This window comes from Camelus bactrianus, chromosome 10, assembly GCF_048773025.1.
Source record: "Camelus bactrianus isolate YW-2024 breed Bactrian camel chromosome 10, ASM4877302v1, whole genome shotgun sequence".
Classification (NCBI taxonomy): Eukaryota; Metazoa; Chordata; class Mammalia; order Artiodactyla; family Camelidae; genus Camelus; species Camelus bactrianus.
In genome coordinates, this window is record NC_133548.1 from 57,764,557 (window position 1) to 57,778,514 (window position 13,958).

The following is a 13,958-nucleotide window of genomic DNA, read 5'->3' on the forward strand; positions in this document are numbered from 1 at the left end:
CATTTTAACCAGTGAACAACTGCTTTATGTTTAGAAAGCTTCTGAAGAAAATGGCAACAGCCAAAGCTCAGACCAGAGTCTTAAATATTACACTGGTAATTCTCCTGGCTTTAGTATTTATGTATTTTAATTTGTTCTCCCTTTGAGGAGTTCCTGTCTGAAGAACTAATATTATGCAAATTTTTCACATACATGGCACATTATTAAAAAAGTTTCCTATGGGTATCACTTGGGGTGAAAGCTGATTGGAATTATCATTGGTTTTCCACAGTTGCATCCTGTGTCCAGACTCTGTCATCAGTAAGAGTTTTACTTTGAGCCAATGTTACTTCCTTCAAAAGTCTCTTTTGGTATTTCTGGCACTTCTCCACCTGACCAGAGCTCTTCTCTTGTGACCTTGTATTTTCAAATCACATGATAGATCTTCAACAAAATTTCCCTGCTTTAAAATTCATTCTTTTTCTTCAAGCTTTATTGACAAATGGCTGACAAATAAAAGCTGTATAAATTTAAGGTGTACAACAGGAAGTTCTGATATAAATATACACTGTGAAATGATTACCGCAATGACAATTAATTGCCTTTAATTGTAAAAGCCTCTCCCCCCTTCAAATCTACCACTTTCACATATTAAATATCAATTATAATAACAAAAATTCATATTTATTATTTCATATCTTTCTCCTGAACCTTCAATTCCTCTCCCCCATAGCCATTCTCAGCTGATGATCATGCTTTCAATCAAGTTCACAGAAAATCAGAAGAAAACTCCCACAAGCTCCTAACATAACATCTACTGACTTACCTGTAACTGCACCCCTATATTCTGCCTTCCCTTCTGTTACTATGGATAAAATATCTGTGCTGCTCTCAAAAGCCAGTTCCTCTCTTGGAGCACCTGAGCTTATTCTCTTTTACCTAATCAAGGACATTGCTTCACCATCAATTGCTTTCCTCTCCATTCAATCACTTGCTTCAGCATACAAATGAAGTGTAAAATCAGTGATTTTTTAAAACTTTCCTTTACCCTTCATTCCTCTTTGACTAACTGTATTTCCCATTTCTCTGTTCCCCTCCACAGGAAAACTTCTTGAAATACTTATATTGTCTCCACTTCCTTTCCTTTCACTCTCTCTTGAGACTATCCTAATCAGACTTTTCCTTTCCAGTAATTCCACTAAAACAGCTCCTGTCAAGGTTACCTATTATCTCCATATTACTAAATCCAGTGGTCAATTCTCAGTCATCTCACTGGACCCATCAGCAGCATTTGATACTTCTGCACTCCTGAAACAATTTCTTCACTAGGCTTCCAAGCAGCCGTATGCTGGTAAATGTTTAACAAGTAGTTCTCCAAGTTAAAAAGAAAACGTGCATCAAACTTATCAAAATGAACTCCAGATCTTATCCACTATCCTCAACCTGCTTCTCCTGCAATGTTCTCCATCTCTCATCCTTCCAATTGTTCAGGTCAAAATCCGTGGAGTCATCATTCATTCTTTTCTAATCCTCTACATCTAATCCATCAGTAAATCCTGTTGGCTCTCACATCAAATTACGTACAGAATCCTATCACATCTCATCACCTCCAGGGCTATCATCCTGGTCCAGGCTACCATCATTTATTCCCTGCATTATTGCAATAACCTCTTACAAGTCCACATGATGTCACTTTTGCCCTCCTTTTCTAAACACAGCAGCCAGAAAGATCTTTTTAAGTCACAAGTCAGATTGGATCACTCCTTAACTCAAGCCCTCCAATGACTTCCCATCTCACTCAGCAAAAGCCTACCTCTCCCAATTTCAGTTCTGGTACCTCTCCTTCTGCTCTACTCCAACCACAGTGGTCTCTGCTCTTCCTCAAATACACCAAGAAACTTCCTACCACAGGGCCTCTACACTTGCTATTCTGCCTAAACATTCTTCCTTCAAATAACTGTAAAGCTGACTCCTTCATTTCTTTTACATCTCTGCTTACATGTCACCGTATCAATGAGGCCTTCTCTCATACTCCTACATAATATAGCAAACTTCAATCTCACTCCCTTGAAAGAAGGGAGAATTTCAATAAACAGTAATGAATGGAGAGGGACATTGTATAATTAGTTCTTTTTCATCTAAGGACAGAAATATAAAAATGAATGTGGATGCATAGGGAGCCCTCTCCAATTGTAAAATAAGGCATATTAACAAAAGATGGTGGCATAAACATATACTAGCACATTTGTATAAAACTTGAATTTTTAAAACACTTTTATACTTTACCTAATATTTTCAACAACTCTTTGAATCAGGGACAAATATTTCAATCCTCATTTTGTCAGTAATTAAACAATCAGTAGTTTCCCTGAGATGAGAGTGGCTTACTATACCTCAGTTTCTAACCCATTCCTAACCACTAATGTAAATAATCAACAATATCATAATTACAGTATACCTCCCTCAGTTCTTATATGTATCTCTGGGCTCTAGTTATCTAATTATCCCTAGTGCTGCAAGCTACAAGACTAAAGCTTTGCTAGTGCTAAAGCTTTCATTTGTTAAACAGATACTTCTTCAAAAATCTAAGTACCAGGCATCTTTTTTTTTTTTTCTTTTCTATACGATTATACTTTTCAAGCTCTTTTTTACTTTTGTGACATTTTTGTAGGTATTCACTCATTCTGAGCTTTTATTCCTGTGAAAGGTAATTCTCAAAAATGTATCAAAATCATTCCCATAGTCACATTCACAAATATAATTTGCTAGGTAAGGGGACTTTCATTAATTCATTTAACATATATTTATCAACTACCCAGGGAAGACACTGTATTCACTCAAAGCATCTAGATATTCTCTAAACCAGCAGAGCTTATTATGCCTCTCATCTCTGTATAAGAAAAATCTGACATACAAAACAAGATACTAGAATGTAACAAAAAAAACAATTGGTCAAATACGGTCAGGTCTCTCATAGACAACTTAGGCTTTTGCATACCATCATCTCATGCTGGAATTGTAGCTGCCCTTTTAGGTTTCTTTTGATTATGATAATGATCACCACCTGGTGTCAATTCCATTCTGGCCTTTCTCACTCTCTACTTAAATTCTTATTTCTGATTAATGAAAGCATGAGTAGGAAGGTAATCTAAAACTAGATACTTATGCAAAGATGATAGATTGAGAAAAAAAAAAGGGTAAGATGACAAAGATCTTGTTGGACAAGTCAAAAATCCCTAGCCAAATGCTGACTAGTTGAATAAAGTGGAAGGTTGAGATAATTATCCAAGTAAGTCAGGACTAATGCTTTAATTGCCATACAAGTAACCAGGTATAAGGGAGGAATTTTTACCTGAATTGCCAATATAAAGGCCTCAATTTTCCTATTTTGTTAAAGGAAATCTATCTTCATATAACTACCGAATCTACTGAAAGAATGAAACTAAATTTGAATTACCTGAAGGCAAGTATAGGAAGAAACAAGAGGGAAATCATTTTTTTAAATAAAAAATTTTTGCATGAAATATGCAATCCAAAGGATACAGTGAATGTTACATAATTAGAATTGTAGGTAATCATGTGTCTGTTAATTTAAGGTTCAACTCTTCTCTGTATTTGGTTTAAGAATCACATTACCAAAAAGTTAAAAATAATTTGGGACAGGTACTTTAAATTTGAAACAGCAAACGGCAATGGTGCTAATAAGTGAACTTTTAGAAAGAGGGAAAGGATAACACATAAAATTATTTGCCACAACTAAAACAGAAAAGAATTATAGGATGCATGATGGTATTGTTAAGAAAATTAAGATCAAAATATAGTAAAGGGTAAACTAAATACACAGACCAGTTAGAATATTGAAAATTCTTTACATAAATTTATGTAACATCTTTAGAGTTTTGAAAGAACTTTTTTACATGCATTATTTGACCTGATTCCCACCACTTAGAAGTCATATTATGCCTATTATATATGAAACTGAAATTCACAGTGGCTTGTCCAAGATCACAGAGCTACTAAATAACAAATCTGGAGCTTAATCCTAAAGCTTTTGATTCCAAGTATAGTGTTGTCTCCACAATTCTACCATTAATCCTCCAGAAACAGAGTTGAGCATATTTCTATTAAAAAAAAAAAAAAAACTTGACCAACCACACATAATTTTATCACTGAATTTTAGAATCTAGGGTTATATGTTGACTCTCTAATTTTACATGTGTTTATTCATATGAAAATTATATTTACAACATATATCAAAATGGCCCTACCTTTAAAAGTCCACCAGATAGGGGTAATATATTCTTTCATTCAATAATCAAATATTTATCATACTATGCTCTAGACATTGGGAACTCAACATTGAACAAGATAGATAATATTCTAGCCTCTCAGAATTTTTTGTCTGAAAGATAATAGAAAATTTAAACAAAGTAAAACATTAAAATAGAGTATAATCATGCTATGATGAGGTACCTGGTGCCGTGGGAGCAAAGAGGTAAGTTAATGTCAATATAGACCAATGTTAAGTTTGGTCTTTACCTAAGGAGGAATAATGAGCCATGGAAGATTTTTTAATGAAGATAAGCATTTTTGCAAATGAGGAAACTTAAACTGAGAGAAATGAAGTAACTTGCCCAAGATTACACACCAGTAAGTGCTGGAACCAGGATACAAACCATGGTCTATCTGGCACCAAAGCCCGTACTTTTAAGTATTATGCCATACTGAAATTTAATTTATTGGGAAAGGATCACAGTGTTTCTCTTTTCTGTAATTATCCCTAGCAATTATACTTTATCCCCTTCCCCCCCCAAAAAAAACCCTTTTTTAAAATTATACTTCAACAAACACCTGTTGATAAGGATATTTTCCCTATTAACACAAAAAGGATATTAGTATAAAATGGTAGATTTATATTACTACCTTTTAAATAAGCCATGCTTTCAGATAGTCTATAGCATTGTTGAAGAGAACAATGGGAAAAATGTAAGGTTTAATAGTAATAAATAGAAAGAAGATAGCAAATTGCATCTTCAGCTGAATACTGAAATACGCTTTGTTCCAGTTTTAACAAACTAGAAAAATAAAACGAAAAAATAGATAGAACTTGTAATTAAAGTTGTGGGGAAAATGCCTGGCTAGACTTACAGCAGATCTAAAGACTGCAATTATTTTGTAAACATTGGATGTTTTACAAATTACTTTAGCGTCACTGAAAGAGAAGAAATACTCATAAGAAACATTATCATAACCTATAAAAAAGCACAATATGGCATTTCCTGTCTGTAAGCAGATGTGTACTTGCCATATCTGGCCATGCTTACTCCAGAAGCTGCCCAGGATGCTGGACCCAGACAACTGATGGAAGGAGACTCTAAACATAACTTTCCTCTTCCTTGGACCAAAAAAAAAAAAAAAAAAAAAAAAAACCTGATGATAAGCATTTGTGTAGCACTTTCCTATTTTCAAAAAAATGTTTACATGGGCTAAATATTTTTGATTGTCACAATAATCCTAAGAACTGAGTATTATTAGTAAAGTCATGTCTTAAGATGAGGAATTTGAAGCTCATTCTGTTGACTTTCTATAGATAACTTATCCAGCTGATGGTACAGACTGCATTCCATCCCCGGGCTCTCCTGCACCACACCATGACGTCATTCACTTGCTCAGAGAACACCAAACTCATATTGTGGAAAGAACACAAGATGAGCTTCTTGTTCTAATTCTATCACTAACTTTGAAGTTCATATACACTACCTTATTCAATGGGGAAAAGAAACAACATATGTGGGGGGGGGGTATTAAACCCCTTTTAGAAAAGGAAACTGAGGTTCAGAAAGATTATATGATTTTCACAAGGTCACCTCGTGGCATCATCATAAGAGGCATGTAAACTCTATAGTACATGTGGCAGACTGGCACTTTGAGATGTTTATTTTTCTCCCCCTAAATGTTCCTATTTCCTTTCTTCCCATTCAAGCTGGTAACTGGTTTTGTGCTTTATTGCCTTGAGGGAGGTATGTGCCAGGACAGAAAACTAAAGAGATTTTTAGTTATTCTAGTTTTGCTTTCCAAAAGCCTAATCCCTCAGAATAAAAGAAGAGTTTGTTTCAGATATGAAAGAGATTCTCAGGTACACACAGAGAGAGGGGCATCTCCCAGCCCCTCCCCAGTCTAGAAAGAGATTTTCTCAGTTGGAAAATTAGAGGTTTTTGGATCCCAAGGCAGCAGGCATCTAGGCTCTGTTTCCTGGCAGCATTGCCTGAAAGGCAAAAAGACCCCCGAGGGGAAAAGCATCATAATGCAGCTAGGCAAACAGCAACAGAAATTCTAGGGGGAAAAAATTAAAATCCATTTCTGGGAAGTAGTAGTCATCAACTGTATGAAGTAGCAGGCTAGAAGAACTACCTAAACACAACAACTCACGTCTCAGCAGTGAACTTTTATACATAGATGATCAATGACCAGAATATACCCTCATTCCAGATGGAACCCTATTATAACCCCAGGGAAGTGGGAAAAACCTCAAAAAGGATTCGAGTGATTTTGCTTACAACTTGGTAATTAGGAGTCAGAAATTAAGAGAAAATAAATGGAAATATCTTACACACCTAAATTTATAGACAGGGAGTCCAGCTCAATGATTATCTGATCTTGTCCTCCTCCTAGAAGCCAGATCTTCTGACTAACGGTCTAGGTTTTTCCAACAACATCACTGCTATTGATTGTAACAGAGGACACGGTAATACGGTGCAAAGAAATGAACATGACACAGTATGTTAACCTCACCACACAACGTTGAAATTGCCTATCTCCATAACTATCTCCCTAATAAGTTTTAAGCGTAAGGCAGAGACTAAGTATCATTTGCCACTTCAAAACATGCACCTCGCACAGTGCCTGATACATAGCAGGCACTCAATAAATCTTTGTTGAATGGATAAATGATTGAATAAAAAAGTGGAAGTAAAGATATTTCCTTAAATACACATGCAAGTTTACCTTTAAAATAATTTATAGTTTATTACCTATAAGGTATTTTAAATAGAACAGAACCTAACAGGTTTATTTCAAGTCTCACCACACTTTCAATGACAAAGATGTCACAGTTCTCCAAAATGATAGGCTCCCTACAGAAGCCTCAATGCCTGCCAAATGGTGTCATCAGCAGAAATGGGATACACAATCTTACTCATAATCTTTGAAAGTTTTAACTTAATAATTCATTTTCACAGGATTTTCCACTGTATAATACATCATTCCTCTTGATCTTAAACCCTAAAACAAATGAGGTCAGGAGAACTGTTTCATAATGGAGGTGATTTGGCCCTAATTCTTGAAATAGTTTTGAAAAACTCACTAAAAACTGAACGTATGCAGAAAGCTTACTACTTGGAATTCAGAATGACTGACTGGACAGAAGAGACTGGGTAAAACTCATGATCCTTTGCTGACAAAGCAACCTACATTGAGGATACAGAGCCCTCGTGCCTTGACTGCTACAAATTCCTGAGCAGAGTTATAGCTGGGGGACAAGTCCTCTTGGCCCAGTTAAAAAAAATTTTATACATCTCAATGTTATACTAAACAATATTTTATAATCACTAACATGGTTACACAGCAAATATTAATAATTATATACTCTATATGCTCTTAAGAAAGAAGAGCATTCTCTTTTTTCTTTTTTTTTAATTACCCTCCCTGCCAGGAAGAGAATTCTTGTACTTTACTGAATGTACTATTGTAGCAAAGTTAGGTATTAATTGATTGATTCATTGGCAAAGGCATAAATGAATTGAATGCCTTAAATCAGCGTTTTAAGAAACCAACATTTTGTGTACATCTTCTGACTAGGCTCTTCTACCCAAGGAAGTAACCAACTGTAGGCCTAAAGGAGCGATCAAATATTCTATCATATATGGAACATATATGCAGTTTCCCAAAAACTTGACAGTTCAAAAGTTTTATGGTATCAAATTCATTGGCATATAATTTGCAATGTTTCTGATACATAAGAACTATAAAACAAATTCAATTAACATATAACTTTAGCACTATGCCTACTGTTTGCTCCATAACATACTCCTAATTAGTAGTTGAACACAAAAAGTATTCTATTTCTCTCTCCAGAATGCTCTCTCTTTATGCCTCTTAGGCTGTTGAGTATATTCCAACATCAAGAATCTGTGTCTGCAGAGTTTTTAACAGTTCTCTCAATTAAGGTCAAGATGACCCTTTCAAAAGATTTTAAATCCATAAAAAATAGTCTTTAGTATGTTATGTATCTTATTTTGACTTACAAAAGTTTGAAAATTATCTTTTCCCATCCCTCTCTGGGAAGATTCAGTGCTTAACTCTGCTGAGTTCTACTAGCTTGAGAAAAGAAAAAACATCAAGTTTTTTGAAATGGAAAAAGCATCTGGATAGCACCGGTATGGCAAACATGAAAGTTCAAACAAAAATTTGGTGAAGTGTATGCAAAAGGAATAAAATAGCTTCTCGGGTGTATTTGATAAGTTCAGATACACATTTCCCTTTTAGATAATCTGAAAAAATATTTTAATAAGTGAACAATACTAGAGATGGAAAGAGTACACTCAGATAGTAAAAGATAAATATAAACTAGGAAGATCCTATAAAAAAAGAAGTTAAACCTCGAAGTGCAGGAAACAGAAAATGAAAAATTTTTAAATGAGGGAAAAATAAACATAAGAGTTGTAAGTTTCCTTTCCCAGAGAGAGGGGGAAACAAATAAAGAAAAACAGAAATGACACTTCGATGAAGTACACCGTCAACCAAAAGGAAAGACTGTGAACCCAGGAAACAACAATCTCAATTTCAAGAGTGCCCAGGAAATACATGGTAATATCATGTCTTGGGATTCTAATTACACTACATTCTTCAAGTTCCTTTAAAAAGAACAATGTCAAAACATATGAATTATGAAAATGATAGTGTTCAACTTTCAGTACCTGGTATACATACACCATTATATCACTGAGAACAGTTGCAAAAGAAGAATTCAAAGGAAATAAAGTGCCATATAAATTAGTAACATCAGATAGACTTCTATACCAAATTAAAATAAGCTCAAAATAGGACAATTTTTTAAAAACACAGAAGTGAAATGAGCATCAGTCGCAAAGTATTAAAAGCATTGATTTCTTTCACATATGTTATGACAAAGAGAACAAAAGAAACTGTCATCTACTAAAAAATTCTGTTGAAGCATATCTCATCATTAAAACAACAATTTTCCACAAAAAAACACAGGGAAGTACACTAGTATCACTAACTTTCATTTCTTACGTTAACTCAACATTAAATCAGATCAGATTAATTCACAAGCCTTGTTGAAATGGCCCCTTCCTATACACATGATCTTGCCTCAAATCGAGAATGCTAATACAACTTATCTTGGAATGGCTGTTTTTTCAGAATTTAAAATAGGTCAAAGATATCCTAATGGCTCAGTCAGGAGCAAATAAAGTTACTACTGTAGAAAAAAGGATCCTGAATGAAAAGTGACTGTTGAGGAAAAAAATTTCTAAAGATGAAGAAGAGTCTTCTGCTGATAAAACTGAGATCTGTAAAAAGTGTGATAAGAGTATACAGTGGGAGACGTAGGAAGTAATGTCATAAAACAAAACAGCAGTGAAAATAGGGGTTTGAGGTACAGTAGTTTCAGCTTATCTAAGAACAGTCAAGAATAATGCTTAAAAATTGACTTAGTGAGATGTCACATCCATTTCCACTTCTCACCATGGTTGCATGTTACCAAAGAACTCTCTACTTTTACAATAACATAAAAATATATAATACATGAGGAAACTGTCTTACAAAAATTTCTTATTGTAGTAATACATTCAACAATGAATGAATACTTGGCGCAATGAGGATACTTACTGTTTGAAAGTACATTAAACCTAGCTCTTTCATCATATCTACCACATGCAACAATGAAGGAAAAAAAAAGATTCAAGATGACAGAGAACAGTGCTCTCTCTGCACAGTAAGTCTAGGTTATACTTCAAAATATTTGTTTTACTTCTGTTTTAGAAACAGTACAGACAGTAAGCTTAGCCAGATAAAAACATAATGTATATGTTACAACTTGTTTGGTTAGTTGTCTACAGTATCTTAAAATATCTTATAATCTTAATACTAAAGTTTTAAGAGATTTAAAAAAGATAATTTGTTTCTCTAGATCAGTTCATAAAGTAAATTACATAATGCATATGCTTTAGTATAATCCAAATATGTACTTGCTTTGCTAATTAGAACCTGTTGATACTTTAAAAAATTTACACTGGATCAACATTTGGATTCCATTACAATCAATCCATTGTTAAATAATAAGGAGGGAAGACACAAGGAAGGAGGAAGACAGAAGGAAAGAGATGGAGGAAGGGAAAGTGAGAGAAAGGAAGAGGAAAGAAAAGGAGGGAAGGAAATAAATACTAAATTATTCATCATAAAGTATGGTTTTCAGTAACATATCAGCAATTTTTGTAACTTCCTTCAAAGGTAAGAACTTTTAATAAACTCAGTCTGTTGGGTTTAAAAACCTTAAGTTCACCCTGCTTAATTAAGTCATACCTAGAACATCCAATGCCCTACTTCCTCCTGCCCAGATACCTTTTTATCCCTCCCTCTCTCCCCTTCCTCTCTTCCTTTTCTCTCCCTCTCTCTTTTATACACACAGATATATACACAATGTTTTTAATTCAATTACCAGTCTAAAATAAGGTAGTCCAAAAGGGGCACTGACTAGAGCACAAAAAATTTGGTAGAAAGAATAAAAATAAACAGCAAGCTAAATAAGTCAAATTGTTTACTGACCACATTCCCCAAACCATTTTTGTTTCAGATAAACCAGCTGTGTCAGGTCTGAACAGGTGTAACTCCAAAATCTCATGGAGAGTTTACTTCTCTCAGCAATATTATGAGGGCGAGCAGGAGAAGGAAACAAGCCCAGTCTTAAATCAAAGCATACTAAGGGACATTTCTAGGTGTTTCAGAGGTTTTATATGTCATCGTCCACCTCTACAGACGACAGCTGAATAAAGAACCTCACTGGTTATAAGTTTCCACAATGCACCTTCCAAATCCACAGTTAGGACTGAATATCATGCAGAGCCAGGTTGCACCTTAACCTTCACCTTAAGCTTTAGTTTCAGATTGTAGAAACTCATATAAACTTGTCAACATTTGGATCTGTACTAGTCCACTACAATAGAGTTCACGGGAATTGATATAAATTTTAGTTTCAACTCTTAAACTCTTTTATAGTTGATCTGATCTTCCATGCCATGTCAAAACAAACAAACAAACAAAAACCAAAGCAGGTTCATTAGGATCCTTACGAACAAAGTTCACCTGGGTAAGATCTAGGCTGAAATGAATCCCAAAATCTGACCTACAATAGACTATACTTCAGGAATTCACAGGATCTTGATCAATTGAGGGGGGAGGATAGAGTCAAGTGTTTACTTCATTTTGGGAATTTGCCAATCATGTTACTGAATAATGCATATATCTGGAAAAGCACAAGTTACCACAGTTGTACTTTATCATAAAAGTGAAGATTTACATTAGAGTAAACCCAAACATGAAATCTATTTTTAATCAGACGATAAACAATAAATCTATAATTGTGTTCAGTGCAAAAAACTTTGTTATCTTTTGCAACTATGTGATTCCCTTGATAAATATTAAATCCACGAGGAAGAGCTGTACTGTACAAGTTTCTCTTTTAAAGATTGTGTAAAAGTAAACTTTAACAAGCTAAAACAAACTAAAGAAAATCCCAAATCTGTGTTATCAAGTTTATGCTGATTATAAATGGCGATTTAGACCACCTGATTCATTAAGTCACAGGTGTCTATAATTGAATACAAGTCCTACTTCATTTCAATTTAGCAAAATATTACCAAATGATGTACCACAGAAAAGACATTATGACAATAAATCTCAAGCAAAATTTTACTCTCAAATGGAATACAATTTAAGCTGCAAATACCAGAACCAAGAAAAAGGAGAAACATATATTACACAGGAAGCCTCATAGCCCACCTTTCCTCTTGACTGGCATTCTTGAATCTTTTCACTGCCACAGGATTCAAGATCTCTTTTCAGGTCTCAACTTGATCCAGCTGGGTGGAGGCCAAGAGCCAGGTAACTGTTGCAAACCACTTCACTGTTTGAAATCCAGGCTGTCTTCTCTTTCAAAGAAAAAAAGTGATGTATTTTTTCCACAAACTTTGACACTGCCCACAGAGGTTAGAGAAAAACAACTGCCGAGTACTTCAATGTTTATAAAATATTTATTCTGTTTAAAAAGAAAATTATTGTAAGCGTAGAAAACGTTATTAAATCTCCTCTTCAGGCATTAACGTTTTTGGAGTTCAATGACTAACTCAATTAAGGCACAAACAAAATTTTCACAGCTGTCCCATTACTCAACACATGATCAAATTCCAAGATGAACTGATTGATGATAAAGACCCTCAATTCTTTAGAGAAAAATCTAAAACCTTCACACACACACCCAAAAAAAATACTTTTAAAAACGTCTTTGACTCTAGTCTCTAAAAAGGTGGGTGAGTTTGAACAGTTTTCTGGGGCAGAACACAGACTGAAAGGCCCCTTTCTATTTACTGGATCAGAAGTTCCGGCTCTCACCCCCTCAGTAAGACAGGATCCAGCTTGCTGTCACTTTCATTTTTTTTTCTTCTGTGCTCTCCAAGCCCCTCAGGCTTGATCCTTAATGCCCCTCTGATTCTGATCCTCCCATGTATTAACCGAGAGGATTGAAAAGAAGGAAAGCAATCCCTTGGCATGGAGACATTAAAGTGACAGTGCTACTCAATGGGCACTTGATGCAGGATGAGTTGGCGAAGATTTCTTCACACTGGAGTCATTCACATCATGCCATCTCTTCGCATCCAAGCAGCTCCCTATCCGGCGAGGAAAAACACTGAGACTGTTCGAGACAAGTCAAACCTTCCCCCAAAGGTGTTTTCTGAGACGCTGTAGTAGTATTAGGCATGTGAGCATAAGCTGAGCAAACGGTTCGCGGTTTCCTAAATGAGAGAGTTCGGCTGCTTGGCTTCCACATCCACCCTTTCTCTCAGTCTCTCTCCAAACTACCCACCTTCCTTTCGTAGAAAAGGCAAGAAATCTCTCTGCTCCCGCGGGCCACCCCTGCCCACACCCCGTTCTTATACGGAAGAGCACAGAAATGTCCTGCGCCCTCCACGCGATGAAGTGTTTCCTCAGGCAGGAGAAACAGCAGCACTAGAAATTATATAACTCTTGAATTTGGCTTCTCTAAGACGTGGAGACTGAAGGGTCGGGGGTTGCTGGTCTGGGAGATACTGCTGGGCACTGAACGTGCACAAAAGGGCGCCAGGCCTCCTCACAGCGCCCACCACCCCGAAACACCGGCTGGCAAGGGGGTCTTCTCAGGGAGTGGGAGGGCAAATTTCTCTCCGGTCCCTTTCCAAGCGGGGTGAAAGGATGGAATATGAAGGGACTAAACACTGAGGAGGAGGGTCTGACGGCTGTGAGGGGAGGAGGCTAGTGGGAGCAGCTCTGGCGGCCAGTTGGGAGCTCCGGGGAGGAGGTGCCGGAGAAGCCGCAGCCGTAACCTACGGGCCAGGCCAGAGAGGCGAGCACCCTCAAGGAGTGAGAGGGTGGCGGCAGCTCGGCCCCAGCTAACGGAGACACCCTGAGGAGAGGAAAACGCGCAGCAACACCGCTGCGCTCGAGCCGCCCCACGTTCCCCTCAGGAGGAGAGGAGCCAAGCTAACAAATAGCAAAGGAAGGCAATGCGGGGATGGTAAAAGGGCGGGCCCACAGACGTCTGAACAGCCGGGAAGCCAATGGGCGGTCCTAATTTCTGGACGCCGCGCCCAATCACAGCCTGGATGGAGGGCGCGGCTTTTGACTGGGTCGGGGCGGGCCGGGGCTGC

At 36.6% G+C, this 13,958-nt stretch overlaps 1 protein-coding gene across 8 annotated transcripts in view; it reads right to left on the bottom strand.

The window, feature by feature from the left end:
• Positions 1–13,825, bottom strand: part of DLG2 (discs large MAGUK scaffold protein 2) — a 1,731,178-nt gene extending 1,717,353 nt beyond the window's left edge. For 4 of the 8 annotated variants that reach the window (XM_045509092.2, XM_045509086.2, XM_074372765.1 and 1 more), the window contains exon 1: positions 12,058–13,825. In XM_045509092.2, the coding sequence (XP_045365048.1) occupies positions 12,058–12,076 (19 nt within the window). In that variant the 5' untranslated portion in view covers positions 12,077–13,825. The remainder of the gene's footprint in view (positions 1–12,057) is intronic. The other 4 variants (XM_074372760.1, XM_045509085.2, XM_045509089.2 and 1 more) reach the window with 3 other exon arrangements.
• Positions 13,826–13,958: the final 133 nt, after the last annotated feature.